The following is a 17,579-nucleotide window of genomic DNA, read 5'->3' as shown; positions in this document are numbered from 1 at the left end:
CAAAGAAGAGTCAAATACCTTCCAGACTCTGTGCTAAACTACAGGTTTATACAGTCTAAGCAGGCTGAGATTAGAGCTAAATAGGTCGGTGAGTATGAGTGCAATTATTTTATTGAGGAAAAAAGACGGAATTCTTGCGATTTCGGTTTAGAAGAGTCAGGATGCGACAATGACAAACGAGCGACACAGCAACACATGAATGGTTTTAGCTGTTCAGGGCCGTAGAGCATCTAGCACTGAAACACTGATATTGCACAGTGTTGTGGATTGTTCTAGTCGGCCGCTTTTGTTTGCGTGCGAGAAAAGGAAGGCACAGGGATTTGAGTAGAGTTGGACACACACACACACACACACACACACACACACACACACACACACACACACACACACACACACACACACACACACACACACACACACACACACACACACACACACACACACACACACAGATGGCAGCGTGGTGGACAGGGGGCTTTGCCGGGGGGCAGCGTCCAGCGCTAAACCTGTGCTGTAGCTACAGTGGGACAGAGCAGATGACAAGAGGGACTACACTCACTTGGGAGTCCTAAAACTAAAGAGTTCATTTCTGCCGACTCCTGTGTTCAGGTCAAACCAAACCTGCATTTTGCGGCGATGCAGATGCTGTGTTTGAGCGACATAAAACCTGTTTTCAGTAATACAACTTGTCTACGAAATGGCTCGGACCGCAGCCCGGGCAGAGGCAGCAGCAGGTGGCTCTGGCCCGCCGGGTGGGGCGGACGGACGGACCGACGGGCGGCTCTATGTGAGGCTGGCGTTGGAGTTGGAGCTGCTTGTGCCGCTGTTCTTCCTCTGGCCGCTCTGCACCACGCTGGGCACCTGGAGGCCGGTCTGCACAGAGAAACTACCGTTCCACACCTGCAGGGGGCAGCAGAGCAACAGGGAATCGAATCTATTTGTGAAATACACAGATCAGCCACAACATTAAAACCGCACCTGTAAGGGGGCGGGATATATTAGGCAGCAAGTGAACAGTCATTTCTTGAAGTTGATGTGTTGGAAGCAGGAAAAATGGGCAAGCGTAAGGATCTGAGAGACATTGATCTAGGCCAAATTGTGATGACTAGACGACTGGGTCAGAGCATCTCCAAAACGACAGGGCTCGTGGGGTGTTCCCGCTATGCAGTGGTTAGTACCTACCAAAAGTGGTCCAAGGAAGGACAACCGGTGAACCGGCAACAGGGTGCTCAATGATGCACATGGGGAGCACATTGATCTTGAAGTAGGAGAATAACATTTTTTACAAGTCCATAGTGTTTATTAAGGGATGCAGGCATCTGGTAATTAATATCCGGTGTGGGCTGATGTTATACCTTACAAGGTTGGAATTTATTAACCATGTTAAGAATATTTTTCAGTTCTGTTTTGTGGTGTCGGGATGGTGTGGTTTGAGCAGCCACACCTGTCTAGGTCTAGGTAATTGGGGCCCAGGATCAGAGTGGCCAACAAGTTAAAACCCCCGTCCCCACACTCAGTCAGGAGAGGAGCCCTTGTCATGACATGTGTCTATCTGCTCCTGAGCTAATTCCACCTAGCCCTCTCTCTACAAGTAACTTGGGTCTCTGTGCCAGTGGTTTTTTGGTTTGGTTTTTTCTTTTTTCATTTCCTTTTTTTTTGAGCAACATTTCAACAAAATAAATGAAAACTGAAGTTCTTCAGCAGCGCACACCAAAACACTATCCAGTGGTGGAAAGTAACAAAATACTTTGTTACAGTACTTAAGTACATTTTCCAAGTATATTCCGTTTCAGAGACTTTTACTCCAATACATTTCAAAGCAAATATCTTTCTAACTTTTTACTCTACTACTACCTATTTTTTATGTCACGTTGCTTTCAAAAGTAAACCTCAATTTATATACATCAAAAGCAAGCCAAAGCATAGACGCTCATGGACTGGATCCATCAAAGTGCTCACCAATAATTCAATAGGTCAATATCCTTGTAAATTACTGTGACACCAGCTGTACTATTTGAATGTAAATTGTAATCAGGATCTGCATTAGCATCATCTTCAGAAACAAAGCTACAGTCGTACGGTATGAAGTATTATAGACTCTATTATTATAGTATTATAGTTATATCAGGACAGTGGATATGACAAGTACTGTGACTTTTGATTACATTTAAGAGCAAGTACTTCTATACTTTTTCTTCACTTCAGTAAAAGGTCTGAGTGCTTGTCACGGTGGTAGAACAGCATCAGTTTCTCACCATGAAGGCTGGGATGACGGGCTGCGGGAACTTGGTTTTGAAAGTGTGAAGGAGCTGCATTGTTTTGGCGTTGTAGAAGGACAGGACGCCTGGAAACAGAAGCACCCATGTGACTTACATCCTTCAAATAAATCCATATTCCAAAAGAGAAATCCAATGCGATAGTATCTGCGTTTGTCCTGGCAAGAGAACTAGTCACACAAACAGAGTGAATATTGTTATGTATCCAATCCACTTAAAAAATAATTTTTAATTGTATTTCTATTTAAAATGTGTGGCTACCATTATAAAATTTAAACTTAATTATGCTTATAAAAAAAGTGAAAGAAAAGTGATGCCATGCAATTATGAATTAAATATACAGCTGTGTTATATAATATTTTCATTTCCCTATTTGAATAATTAGAATAGTTACATATACAATTCTAAGAATTTGTATTAGTACCAGTAATATTTCTGAATGCTACCACTTCCAAATGTAAATTAATAACTTATTTTAACTTATTTTTCAATAAGTTGAATAGGATACAAATACAGCATTCCACAAGATACAAAATATGCTGAGAAAAAGCGGTTAAAATGCAATGCAATTCAGAATTTAAATGAAAAATTGGGTTTTCACTTCACTGTTAAGTTCACATTAGTAAACACTGGAGCGGGTGTTTCTGCGTCCAGCGTACCTTCCTCGTAGTTGCAGAACACTCCGATGCGATCAGGGATGGGACAGTCCAGGGTGCGGGACTTGTTGTTGTGCTTTGCGGTGAGGCTCTGCTGCAGCCAGTTGTTGAGGTGGACGCACCAGGACGCGGCGCTCTTCCCCAGCTGGTCGAAGCGGCCCAAGCTCCGCAGGGCCAAGCCCACCGCAAACGCTTTGCTCTCCTTGTCGTAGCGCACCACCCAGTACTGCTGACCGGCGTCGATCATGGTGTCGGCTGAAGGGTGAGAAAACGGAAGGGTTTTTTTTTATTGAAGCATAAACAGTACAGTAAGTAAGGGATAATGTGCAGGCACCCGTGTGATATCGCCAAATATCCCGCGTGTGATCAGGTCTTGAACGACTCTGAATGGATTTCAATTGGTATGCCTAGTTTAAGAGCTTCCGCTAAGAAGAACAGTCAACAGCAACATAGCAAACTATTCATCCTGCAAAAGAATTTAAATTTAATTGGACTGACATATGTCCAGATTCATCTCTTCAAGTGGCCGTCTTCTTCAGTTTCTATGTATCGTCACCAGATGGCGCCACCAGTGAGTATGAAAAAGTGTTAGCAAGAGCAAGTGGTTGCCGTGGCCACGGTCATTATAAACAGATCAGTGATCATTATTCAGAAATAACTGACCACAGATTGTCGCAAACAAATAAAGCATTCTACCCGTGTTGAGTTATAAAGAAATATATATACTATAGATCATGTCAAGTGACGTCAGAAGCAAAATTTGCTGTTTCTTGAATTTGCTGTTCCTTGAAGTTGCATTTTTCATAATTCTGCTTCTAGTGATGGTAGATTCTTACAATTGTAAGGAAATCACCGATTCAGGTACTGACCAAGCTCTGTTACTTTTTGCAGTTATATTTTTATTTATTTATTTACTTATTTATTAATTGTTTACACGGTTATATCTTCACACTTCTGCACCCTGTACGATCCGAGACTGTCTTTACCTCTGTTGCAGCAATAGCTCAGTTTCATAATTAATAAAAAGTGTGATCCAATTCAGTATGAATGAAGCGCTCCCTTCCCCGCACCACCTCCCCGTCACTCCACCTTCGCCCTTCAATTACCAAGGCTGTTCCAAGGCGAAGTGGAGTGGGCAGGGCCAACGTGTTCTGTCGCCAGATCACTGACCAATCAGGGAGGGGGGAGCAGAACCGGGGGCAGGGGCTGCCGTTTGTGCGGATTGTTAGAACAGGATTATCATCAAACCACCTCACGACAGGGAGCCGACACTTGGCATGACAGTATCTCATAGTTTTGTCACTCTCGAAAAAAAGAAACAAATAGTTTACGGATACTTTTAAGACTTTAAGCAGTATGTGTACTCACCCAGCACGGTGTAGGACTCGGCAGTGAACCTGTCTCTGCCAACTCGTGCGGTCGGAGCTCTTTTCGGCGACATGAGGGCTGCCCTGAGGACGGACAAGATGGAGGCTGAACGTTAACATGCGGTTCAATGAATCATAATGACAATCAAATTCATTGGCCCAGGAATGGTTGCACGTCATTCAGCCCAGCATGGATTGCATAATACAATATACAATATTACACAATACATTTCAAATAATACAAATAGACATCAAGGAAAAACAAAGACTGTCAGCGGATTATGCACATGTCTAGATTATGAGCACTAATCTAGTTTTGTATAATCCAGAGATTATCACTACACTAAGCAGGGGCGGTTTTAGTGATTTGGAGGCCCCAGGCAGGACCGATGTGAGACCCTTCTCCACCTCACTTAATGCAAGCATGGTTATTAAACAAAACTAATTAGAGGAGAGCTCTTTTCAGTGATCAATTCAGATCATTCAAACCTTCTTCACTCAGTTAGAAGAAGACAGTGGGACAAGAAAAAGAGAATAAATATATAAAATGCTATTTTAAAAATACCATATTAAATTACTCGGGAGTCGGGAGTCACTCCAGCAAAGGAGTCATTTACTTGTTTTGTTCGCAACTCTGCAGCGACTCACATGCTGAACTGAGACTCCAAACTGGAAGGAAAAGAGCCGAGAGCCCGAGTTCCAAAGAGAGCCATGAGCCGCAAATTGGATCTATTTTGTTATAAATTGTATTGATCCTGTTAATAGTCCTACATGCAAATACAAATGGATTTATTTTAATAAAAAACATTGGTTTGTCTGTCTGTCTATATCAGTGGTGCGAGAAGTAGGTAGATCTTTTAATGAGGTAAAATTACCACCACCCTGACATAAAATAACTCTAGTACACAGTGGTGTCCACAGAGCATTTTAGGGGCAAAAGTCAACATCTCAGAAAAGCTGGAACCCAGCAGGACTCAGTGGCGTAATGGGTTGAGATGCCTTTCAGTGCTTCAAATCACAGGCTCAATTTTACCACCCATGTCAGTCTCTGTGGCTCAAAGGGGTAAGTCGTTGTAGGAGGACTTGGCTTTAGGCTGCACAGTGTGCTTTTGAAAGGCAGCACCCCAAAGATGTGTTTATAAGCGCCCCGAAGACCAGTGCAGAGAGTGAAGGAGGCCTGGTGGCATGATTTTTCCATCCATGTCCGCAAAGAGATAAGTCGTTGAATGAGAGAACTTCAATGTTGGAGATGAGGGACATGAGGATTCGATGGCAGCTGATCTTTAAAAGCCTGCAACACGTGCGTGTTTAAAAGCGCCAGGAGACCAGGTCTCCGTGTGAAGGCGGGCCTGGTGGTGTGATTGTTCAGATGCTGCCTTCCAGCGCTGCTGGCACAGGCTCAAGTCCTCCTTTTACCATCCATGTCCTGCCATGCCCTTGAATCAAATGATTGAAGGACACAACAAAGCTTTAGAGAGAAGCAGATAAGTAAGATAAGTAGGGATGACAACTAGTGTTGGAGGACTTGAGGCTTCGACGACAGGTGAGATTTTGAAAGCTCGCAACACAACTGCGTGTTTAAAAGCGCCCGGAGACCAAGGCTGAGTGTGAGTGTGACGTGGTGGCATGAGGGTGTTGTTGAATCTCTTTTTTCAAAGGCCCGGGCTGAAAAATGGCGAACCTATCGTTGAAATGGATGTCTTTAAATCCATTCTTATTATGAAATGAACGACAGCAGAATAAAAGGGTTTTTTTTGGACCTGGCGGGGGAGTGCAGGGGGGAGTTGGTTCTGTTCTTGTCCTTGCGGATGTCCTGCACCTTCCCTCCGCTGCTGTCCCACTCCACGCTCAGATCCTCCACCTTCAGGTTCTGGTGAGCTGAACCCGCATCCAGCTTGAACAGGAATGCTGAGGGAAACATGAAAAGGAAAACATTCTCCAACATAAAATTATAATTTCTAATGAAACAAAACATGAAAACAAAAGGAACTACATACCCCAATGAAATGTATGCTATTCAAATCAGGATCACCCAATAAATAAACTTAACAGGCTAGCATCAGGAAATATTATACAACTCTATATAAAACATTGTGGTGTGGGGATGGTGTGGTTTGAGCAGCCACACCTGACCTGGGTCTAGGTAATTGGGGCCCAGGATCAGTGTGGCTGTACAACCTGTTGCTTATTAGTTGGTCTAACAAGCAACAGGTAAAACCCCCATCCCCACACTCACTCAGGACTGTATGTACATACAGTACATGTACATAATTCAGCATTTTTTCCAATGTTAGTATTTTTGGTTCTTACCGTGCGTCTCCAGTGTCAGCGGCTCAGAGAACTCTCCTGCCACAGCCTTGTTGCACGCCTTTACCCTGAACGTCATGTAGCGAGTGTCAAATCGCAGCCCTGGTGAAAGAAGACTTTTTTGATCTATCTTTATATTCACAAGATGGCAGATGTGCTGAGACAATAAATCAAGCGCGATCAAAATCTGGCTACGCTCACACTGCAGGCAAAAGTGGCCCAAATCCAATTTTTTTTCGCTCATGTGACTCAGATCTGGGGTTTTTTCATGACAGCATGTACAGCACAAGTCACATGGAATCTGAACTTTTCAATCCGGAATTGGGCCACTTTCATATGTGGTCCTAAATCACATACAGGTAGGACTTTTTGCAATGCGACCTCAGTCTGCAGAGTCAAATCGGAACTCTCACTCTAGAGAGGGGTTCCCAACCTTTTTATTATTACAGACCGGACCGCAGCACACACAATGTTCATGGACCGGCGACGCAAAAAAAAAAAAAAGTACCCCTGTTTTTTGAGAATAAGTTCAAGCGAGGTGCACCACTGCCGTCGCCACCTGCACCCAACTGCCGGTCACCGTTAAAGCGGCATATATAGCACTGCAGGGAAAATAAATAATAGATAAATAGACCAACACAGCGAGGGACACCCATGCTTCCCTCGATTTATGAATAGCACCGGATCTAAAATTGTGTGTGTGTGTGTGTGTGTGTGTGTGTGTGTGTGTGTGTCTGTCCTCTGAGGAAGCAATTTTTTACGAAATTTCCTTATTGAACAAAACAAAAGAAAAAAGCACTGCGCCTCTGTCCGTGAGCTTGAGCAGACGTAAACGGTCCCAAGCCGCCTGACATCCACCGTGCCGGGGACCGTGCTGGGTCGCAGTGCATTTGCCTGCCGTGTTAACTTCCATACCACAGCGTGCTGTTTGCGACGTCTTTGTTACTTCACTGGAATCTGATATTGGCCACATTTAAATAAATGTGAAACAAAAAAATAAAATTAAAATCGGATCCGAGCGACGAATCCGAATTGACCACTAAGGCTTGCAAAGTGAACCTGGCCTTTGTCTTATGACAATGTGTGACAAATAGAGATTCAGATTCAGATCATAAGAAAAAACATATTTCTTCAAATATGAACAGGTACTCCAATAAACCCCGGGCCTTGAATAAATGCCGAGGTCGACACAAACAAATGGGGGAAAAAACCAAGGATGGATAAACCGCTGGTGCCTGTTATATAATGTGCATGACAGTTAAGCATAATGCATTTCCACCGCTTTCAATTTTTTAAATTCAACTATACGTATATATTAATTGTGTTAAATGTAAACTTAACTCAGAGAATTGGAGTAGTTATTTTTTCTCCCCCAGCAGTGCGCCGTGTGCACCACATCTCAAGTGCAGGTTCCCGTGTCAGTTTACCTGTGTTTTTATTTTACAGTAGATACAGTATATTTGTTTTCATTAGTTTGTACTTGTATAAAGCCAACATTTTTCAACCCAACTTAGGGATGCCACGCCTTGGATCAAGGCAGTGGATTGCGTAATGGAGAGAGAGCAATCTCTGGGTCACTGTGCGGCCCGGCTGTTCCCATGTCTCTGAACAAAAAGAGTAATGGGAGTGCTGAGAAATGACAAAGAGAACTCATAAAATAAAAACCAAGTGCGGGCAGAGTGTGTTCAGATTGGTTTTAGATATAAAATCCTGCCTCTAATAAAAGCCTGATACCCTCTGCAGTTGAGTTCAATAAAAGGCTCGGTCACTATTTGAGGAAATACAGTAAGTAAACACTATGTTAACAGATGGCTGGCTGCCTTACGAATATTTGGAATTAGATTAGCAACGTGACACATCCCTTCTCCCCTCCGTGCTTTTCCTCGTCTTCCTCGTTATACTTTTACTGTATGCACTAGTGCTCTGTGTATTGGTTTCTATTGCTGTAATATTCTTCCAACTTCACACAGTGGGAAACTCGTGGGACTTGTACAGACTTTGACACTATTGTTAGCTTCCTGTTTTCAAAAAAATGATTTGCCGTGTTTTAAGTTTGGCAAGTTTATCAATAGTAAAGTGTTCAGCAAGGTTGTTGCTATGAAAAGTCACACATGATGGATCAAAAATAGTGAACCGATCGTTTCAACTATCCTGCAAATATAGATTTTTAGAGGCCTTAATGTGAGACTGTATCTGTGATGAAGGAATATAGAACTCTACCTGTGAGCGTGTATTCGGTTTCTCTGATGCCCTCCACCACCATCCACGGGTAATCCTCTCTGATGCGCGGCGGACCCTCGTGGTTGGTGCGTCGATACTCCAGCACGTAGTGGTCGATCTTGGTGTCGGGCTCCAGTAAAGTCCAAACCACGGAGATGGTGTTGTCGCACACCTGGCACTCCAACACCTGGATCTCCGGAGTCGCCGGCACTGGAGGGACAAGAGGAAAGGAGGGAGGAGAGGAGAGGGAAGAGACACAGTCAAAACCTTTAAACTTTAGAACTTTCTTTATCAGCTCTATAACTTAACCACAGCTTCACAGAAGGGACGGGTTAAAATAAAAATCACAATTCAATGCTATAGCTTCAATTTCTGAATCAATATGAACATTTTAATATCGATAAATTTGTTTACAAAGTCACAGTCGACTGAATTTGTGCCATGAAATATTTCTGTCATGTTGTCAGATGGTATACGGAAAGCTTGGTAGCAATTCTCATCATGTATAAAATGTCAATATATTGATATAGAGTTGTATTGGAGCCATCTTATCAATAATTGGATTGAATCGTTATTGAATTTGTATAGAAAAAAAATTGAAAAATGGAATCCCGTCCAACACCCTGCCCCATTTCACAGTAGTTTACAAATCAGGCTCAGGTAAATAGACTAGAGAAAAGTTAGACTACTTGTCATCTGTCTGGGTGGGTAGCTGTACAGCCTTCATCAGGAGACTGGCAGGTACATAATACATCTTTTTTAGGAGGCTATTCCCGGTTTGGGAAAGTTGGTTGACCCCCTGATCCATATACCCACACCTGGAATGGTCCTGATAAGGCCATCAGGGGCTAAGGTGCTTGCTTCCTTAAAGATTTACATGAGGTGGTAAGGACGGGCGGCAAACCAGACCTGGAAGGAACGTGATGCCCTTCAGCATGTCTCGCTCTTGGCTGAAATCCACCATCATGTGGCTCATGTTGTCACTGGCTTTGGCCTTCAGGGACAAGCGGAAGGCTGGGGCCATTGTTACGCTGAAAACAAAGAGGCACACATAAATACACACGCAACACACACACACACACACACACACACACACACACACACACACACACACACACACAGACAGACAAATAAGCAACCCCCCCCCTCCTATTATTCGACTGAATCAGATGCACCACTGTCCAGGCACTAAGTGATAACTCTAGCACTGTGTGCTACTCCAAGGCATCTAGATTCTACTCAGTACACCACCAGCACTCAACACTAGGTTTGTCACAATCATTACGGTTTAGTTGACGATTTCTTATCATAGAAATGATTGTGATGAAAATTTAAATTTTTTGTTTTATGTAGTCATCCACCCTAAGAAGAGACATTTATTGACATTGAACATAGCCTCGGAAAACAAAGGTGATTCACATGAATGAAAAAAAATTAATTACTAATTAACACATTTATTGCGGCATTTATAACATTGACTCAAAATTCCGCAGAAATTTGGATGGAAACATATGACTGGAGATTTTTTTCGAAATGATCCTGATTAGCTCAAATAACTGCGATCAGGCGACGATGTAATAATTGTGACAGCTCTACTCGACACGTTCCTGGGACCAACATAAAAAGCATTACGAGAGAGGGAACAGCATTCAGAGGGAAGAGGCCGACCACTACAACTGTGTCGTGGGAAAACATCAGGGGCTCGGGAGCGAAACCCTTCCTAGCGCTAGCCGCTCAACTGACGCTTTGGTTGCCGTGGGGACAACCTTTCCAACAGGCATGCACGCTACGCTATCATGAGGAGGCGCAGGGGTTAGAGTAGGCTACAAGAGAGGAGAGTAAGGGTTGTGCTGAGTACTATACCTATCCTTAATGTCTTTGGCCGCCTGGAGAGAGGAAGCGGTGGAGCAAACAAAAAGGAAGAGAGAAGAGATACGGAACGGAGAGAAAACTGAGTTGAAGAGCCCATGAAGTTGTGATTCACCACTTAAAAAGAACACACACACACACACACACACACACACACACACACACACACACACACACACACACACACACACACACACACACACACACACACACACACACACACACACACACACACACACACACACACAGAGAGAGAGAGAGAGAGAGAGAGAGAGAGAGAAAGACCAACAGACGGTTTAGTTAAATCAACTGTTTATCATAATGGAGATGGAAACACACACTGTAAGAAATGAGACATTTCATTGGTTTTAAAAAAAAAAGAAGGTTAACCTTCTGCCTTGAAATTTTTAATCTTCTACTTACTTACAGTAAGTACTTGAAGTGGAATATTAACGTTGTGCCACAACCACGGCACCTCTGCAAAACACTGCCACTTCCACCACCAATCCCCCCACTTCCAGATTTTGACATTTAGTTTGAAGAGCACTCTTTTATCGATCAAGTTTTTTCCCCTGGCCAGTGAAAATATCTGCGTCGTGAAACATCAAGGTTTTTATCCAATTCATAGGGTTTATTAAGGTGGTCTGAATATGGAACTACTTTCTAACCGTTGTTGTCACCCCCCCCCCCCCCCCCCCCACCAACCCTGTGGACGTTTTGTAGCCTGAAGTAGAAATATTGAGTTTGTAAACACACATCATACAACTATAAGTGTGGAGTTGTTCGTGTAAAGCTAGGAATTATTGCTGAACTTAATAATGTCGTATCCCTTTTCACGCCAAAGTTGCCGTCACACTGTGTGTTTCAGAGCCCACATCGTCGTGCGGCCACAGCGGGGTCGGCGGGTTACCTGCGTGAAACCGTCCGTCTCCGAGGAGCAGAGCGTCTGATTGGCCAGCTCCAGCAGCTCCTCCGAGCTCTCCAGTGCTTTGGAGCAGGAGCTCAGCTGACTCTGGAGAGAAAACACAGAGCATGAGTGCCTCCGTGGCGTCTCAATGGAGCCTTTATGTCGCGTGCGGTCACTGCGTCAGTTGAGAGTCAGGGCTCGGCTCCTGAGGCCCAGACTGAACAGAGAGACGCACAGTGATACAGCGAGAGAGTTAAAAGGTACATTAAGGGATATCTGAGCAGTCACGATTGGAAATGTTGATGTAGTTTCTGTGGCGTCCATTAGGGGTTACTATTTGTAAATGTGTTCATTCTAGTGGATAATACTGTAGAGTTATGTTGGAAAGATGATGTATTTTGTCAGGGTTTTTCATTGCAACTCAAAATAGCATGGCAATGCCTTCATAAAGAAATGCTAGAGCTGAAAGCAGGAGTTTAAGAATTTCACCTGTATTTTATAAGTTGTACACAGAACTAGGAGACCATTTACATTCTGTACATTAAAATATGTATATATTAAATATATTGACTGTTAAAATCACATTGCTTTACGGTGAAAAGACACCATTATAGGTTTCCTTCAGGTTAACTTGATAAACATTTACTGGATAAACATTTAATTTATTATGGGTATCATTTATAATTGGAATAAAATAAAGGGTTCTAGTACAATATAAGGTATATATTGGCTTATTTTTGGAGACCCAAAAGAGCTTAATGATATTAAATCAGAACCTATAAATTGAAAGTAGAACTCCTTTAAATTACACACACACACACACACACACACACACACACACACACACACACACACACACACACACACACACACACACACACACACACACACACACACACACACCTTCCAATGGTACCTGTAAGGGGTGGGATATATTATAGATATTTTATAGGCAGCAACTGAACAGTCACTTCTGTTCAAAAAAATGAAAAATGGGCAAGTGTGAGGATCTGAGCCACTTTAAAGAGGGCCAAATTGTGAGTGTGTAAGAAATTGAGACACCTGCAGCTCATATGTGCGGCTGGCTCTCTCCTGCTTTATGCGCGTCACCATCCCCTCCTTCAGCACATCCAGGACGGAGTACAGGGAACTGAACTCAGATTCAAGGTCATCCTGGACTCGGGTAGAGTTTGCCTGATGTGAGAAAGGAATAAAAGAAAATCATGGAGGACACAGAGTCTGGTTTATAAACAATAGTTAGTGACCCTAACAATAGTTTGGGTTAATACTCAACTGTACACTGTTTGTGAGAAATACCGGTAGACTGGAAAACAGTGATTATCTGTTTGCCCAAACTGTATCGATAAACAAAATTACAGTATAATAAACGTAGTTGGGAACTTGAAGGTTTTTTCTCTTGTGCTCTAAAACACTGTGTTTCCCTAAGCCCAGGGGGATCCCCAAAAAAATATCACAAAATATTTTTTCAGTAATATAAATAAAAATAGGTTGAGTGGTTCTTAATTTATGTGTAATCTAACGCTCTTTACGTCCACACATTAAAGCTCAGTCTTTTTGTTGATGTTCATTGTAGTTGCATCAAAGTATTATGCGCATATCAAAGTACCTCATTGGCTATTTCTATTCTATTTTACATTTAAGAGTCTGATAAAAGACAATTTCCTTTTGAATGTGAGGTCTGTCACTAAAATAAAACCCGAGAAGCACTGAAAGCTGTAACACAAAACTGCAATAATATTGAGTATCCTGTCTTGTTAGTCTGAATGTACAACAGAGACTATGATTTGAAAAACACTTTGTTGATACCTGACATCAATGATACCACTCAATTTAACATACACAAAATTAGAAATCTATGTCTTACTTATGTTGACACATAAGTACTCATGTAAATACTTAAAGTTTGTACAGTAAGAGTAAATATATCATTTTATTTTATTTGTATTTTTTTTAAGCCAAGCACAGGAATTTGGTTTTTATAAAGGTATATGGTATATTCCTCAATAAAAAAATTAGGAAAAAGCATAATTTAAGCTTACGAGGGTAAAGGGTGGCACAGTGCATTGCACTGCTGCCTCAGAGCAAGAAGGTCCTGGGTTCAATTCCCGCCTGGGGCGCTGTTGGCACCGTGCTCCGGCGGGTTATTTCCCAAATAGGAGCCTTTCTGTGTGGAGTTTGCATGTTCGCCCCGTGCTCACATGGGGTTTCCTCCACCTAACGTCAGTAAGGACCCCCACCAAAAACATGCACACATCATCATCTGACCAGCGATGGACATTTGGAACCAGGTCCCCGGGTGTGTTGGCAAATGCTGCCCACTGCTCCTGGCTGCCCCCCCAGAGGAAGGACAAGCCAGGTTGGGTCAAATGTAGAGGCCTCATTTAACCGGCAACCATCCAAAGCATGTGCATGTGTTGTAGTGAAGTGAAGTGTAGTGTGGTGTGACAATTAAAGATTCTTCTTCTAAAAATAGGGACTTCCTTGTGGTGTTTACCTCCAGGTTTTCCAGACTCTGTTTGAGACAGCAGATGAAGTTTGTGATCTCCTCATTCTTTAATGTCAGCGTGGTGGTGATCTTACGGAGAGATTCCTGGAACACACACACACACACACACACACACACACACACACATTACAGTATACCTGAGTACATTTTCAGCTATAACAGTACTTTATGCACAATAACTAAAGTTCAGTATTGATACTTTTACTTCAGTTCTTTCCTAACATAGAATTTTCTCTCAACATTTTAACGAAAAAATTTGCAGGTACATTTTAATGGAGCCATATTATACTCTTTTTCAACACGTTAATATGGGTCTTTGAGGTCCCTGAAACACGTCCTTGAAGTTTTTTGCTGAAAATACCACTCAGATTATGCATTCTAGCCATTCTAACATGCCTTTAGAACCCTCCTGTTGCCGGTAGGCTGTTTCAGGGTATGTCCCTAGTTGTGCGAGATGGGGTTTGAGCATGACCTCCCTCCTGAGGCCCATAGTTCTGGGAGCCAATGGGGTTTGGGAATGAGTAGTAGGGTTCCGCTGTATGTAGTACGTAAACTTTCACTGATTTCACCATAGCAGTCCACCAAAATATGTTTTTGGACAAATTTGAGACAAGAAATAAGAAATCCAGTTGCTGAATCACTTATACAGTGATTCCTCGACTTACGACTGTAATTCGTTCTATAAGAACGGTCGTATGTTAAAACAGTCGTATGTCGAAGCAATTTTTCCCATATAAAATCATGAAATCATGAAGGGTGAAAATATACAAAATACACAGCACAAACACAGTAAATATGAAAAAATATCGATAAGCCATGAACTACTTGCACACACGACTCGACTGCACGCCGGCTGCCCGCCGACGCACCAATTGCAAATTTCCACGGTCGTATCTTGGAGCAGTCGGTCGTAAGTCGATACAAATTTTCGCGACTATCGCTACTCGTATCTTGGATAAATCGTAAGTAGATGCAGTCGTAAGTCAAGGTACTACTGTATTAGATCTACAAGGTGTAATTGAAAAGTTTTTTTCTGACTTTCGTAATGCAAGGACAAGGCTGCACTGCAAAGTTGCACCGCACAGGGCTTTTTTTGTTTCATTCAATTCAATTAAAAATTAAATAAAATAAATACCCCTACAATATAAACACAGCTTTTATTGGTTTTGTTTGGAGAAACAGGCAGCGGACTGCGCGGTGCAGCCTACGGGAGGACAGTGAGAGAAGGGTAAATATGGGAGAATCCTGGGGGAAAATGGGAGGGTTGACAGGTATGCCTCAAAAGCACCTAAGAAACACACCAGAATTAATTTTTAAATTACATTTCCATCGTCTGCAGTTTTGTCACAGAAAATTGGTATCAATTCCTTTCTTTTAAGGGAGTTGGGCTGGTCTGTGGAGCCAAAAGAGCACTTGCCATGATAAACTCTTAGCTTCGACATGCAAGCGGGTCCGGCGCTAGGTATTTCCCCAGCCGTGGACGGAGCTGCTCAGATGCGGGACGGTTCTAATGTCCCCAAGTGACGTAGGAAGGAGACACAAATCTGAACGGCTTGTTTCATGACTTGTTTTTTGAAAAAGGGAGCCCACAATTTATTTCACAGTTTGTGTGTCAGTAGGCCCATCAGAGACCCAAATGTATCTGTATGAAACATTTGTGTTTTTGAGATTAATTAAGCCCAAGATAAGATTTATTTATTGTAGCTGAGTATACAAATATCTTGTAGCTTACAGATTTGTCAATTGAAAATAAATAAATAAATAAATAATGATTCTGTATGTCGGCCCTGTGATAGACTGGCGACCTGTCCAGGGTGTACCCCGCCTCTTGCCCAATGACAGCTATGACTCCACGAGGATAAGCCGTATAGATAATGGATGGATGGATGGATGGATGGATGGATGGATGTGTTCCCCTAAAAATGCAGGGCAAAAAAAGGAACCCAACCAGAATTTATTTGATTAGTCATTTAGTAAAGTAATTATATACAGTCTTACTCGAGTCATTTCCCTCATCACTACTTCCCACCAATGGCTGAAAGTGCGTTATACCATTTCCTAAATTGTATCACTCCTTCTACCATGCCACACCGCTTCAGGAGAACTCAGTCTCAGGTTTCTTGGTGAAAACAACCCGTTCTGCTGCATGGAGGGGGTATCAATATCAATTCACCAGGACAGGGAGGGAGGAAAGGAAGGGAAGGGCACTTCATGGGCGGAGAGATGCGCATTCATAATTTAATAATGCGGCTCAGCCACTGTGGGGATCCCTCTGCACGGGTACGGACCCTGTACGTGAAATACAAATTAAACGGTTCATGGGGAGCCAGGCCCAAGGTGGGGAAACCAACAGTTTATTATAAGGCTCATAATAATTATCTTGTTTGAGGCTCATAATAAGCTTGATTGGTGCGAAACAGAAGTGTTGAAGGCCACCGGGGAGCTGTCCATCAGAGACTATGGATTGTATTGTGGACCAGCTGTTTCCAAACTGTGTTGCGCAAGTTGCTCCGACGAAGATCCATATGAATTTGGGAGCAGCCCGGGCCGGACGACGCTCATTTTCGCACTCTTCCAACCTGGACGGCTCCCAAGATGGCAGGATATTCTAACTTCCAGTCCAGACTCCGAGCCTGACCGTTTAATTCACCGACTGATCATCGCAACAGCAGCAGCAGCAGCAGCAGCAGCAGCACAACGCACGGAGCATTTAGAGAGACGCGGGTCTGTGCGGAGCGAGCCGAGTCTCGCGTTTCGCTCCTTCCTTTGTACAGCTACGCCCAGGGAGCAGCGCCGAGCGTCGGCTGCACCTGCTCCAGCCCCCGATTCTCACCTTTTGGTCCCCCATCCTGCAGGTCCGCTGCTCCGGCTCCGGTACCTTTCGGCTCCGGTACCTTTCCACCGTCCCCCTGGTTCGGATCCTATTGGCACCGCTCTGCTGGTACTGATGCTGCCTCGGTGCGGCGCATCCTCCTGCACCAACGACTAGGGCCGTGCTGCGTTCTGCGCGTGCGGCCGAGGTGCACGTTGGGTAATGAAGTCCCCCCCCCCTTTTTTTTCTGCGCCGCTTCCGTTCTAGCGATACAACGATTTGCGAACGATTCGTTGGTAACGAACGAATCTTTAAAATGACTCAGGAGTCACTGCGGCAAAATAGTACAAGTATAACCAGACCTCAAATATTATTGCTCACACACTGTGAAAATAACTACCGAGCCGTAAAAAAAAATAAAGAAAAAAGTAGTTAAAAAAAAAAAAAAAAAAAAGTCCAAGTCAAAAAAGGCCAGGGCATTGGGCGTAATTCATATTGACTATGAGTGGAGATGACTTTGCATTCCGCCAAAATAAATATCTTTGACATAATTTATTGATTCCATCGGCTGACATTGATCTTCATTTACTAATAACTGGATTCGGGCCATTTGCTGGCTTAGAAACTTAGCCGTCTGA

The 17,579-nt window shown here is 43.2% G+C and overlaps 1 protein-coding gene across 1 annotated transcript; it reads right to left on the bottom strand.

Moving 5' to 3' along the window:
* Window positions 1-460: 460 nt before the first annotated feature.
* On the bottom strand, window positions 461-17,021 carry fsd1 (fibronectin type III and SPRY domain containing 1). Its single transcript, XM_080011157.1, has 13 exons — window positions 16,963-17,021; window positions 14,118-14,213; window positions 12,665-12,796; window positions 11,606-11,707; window positions 10,690-10,712; window positions 9,736-9,857; window positions 8,827-9,036; window positions 6,610-6,708; window positions 6,060-6,207; window positions 4,301-4,383; window positions 2,936-3,187; window positions 2,256-2,344; window positions 461-900 (listed from the first exon to the last, which is right to left on the bottom strand). The coding sequence occupies exons 1-13, from the start codon at window positions 16,975-16,977 to the stop codon at window positions 784-786; spliced, it is 1,488 nt and encodes a 495-aa protein (XP_079867283.1). The 5' UTR covers window positions 16,978-17,021; the 3' UTR covers window positions 461-783.
* Between the last annotated feature and the right edge of the window lie 558 nt (window positions 17,022-17,579).

This window comes from Zeus faber (genome assembly GCF_960531495.2).
Source record: "Zeus faber genome assembly, chromosome: 1".
NCBI lineage: Eukaryota > Metazoa > Chordata > Actinopteri > Zeiformes > Zeidae > Zeus > Zeus faber.
This window is presented reverse-complemented; position numbering and strand designations above follow the sequence as displayed.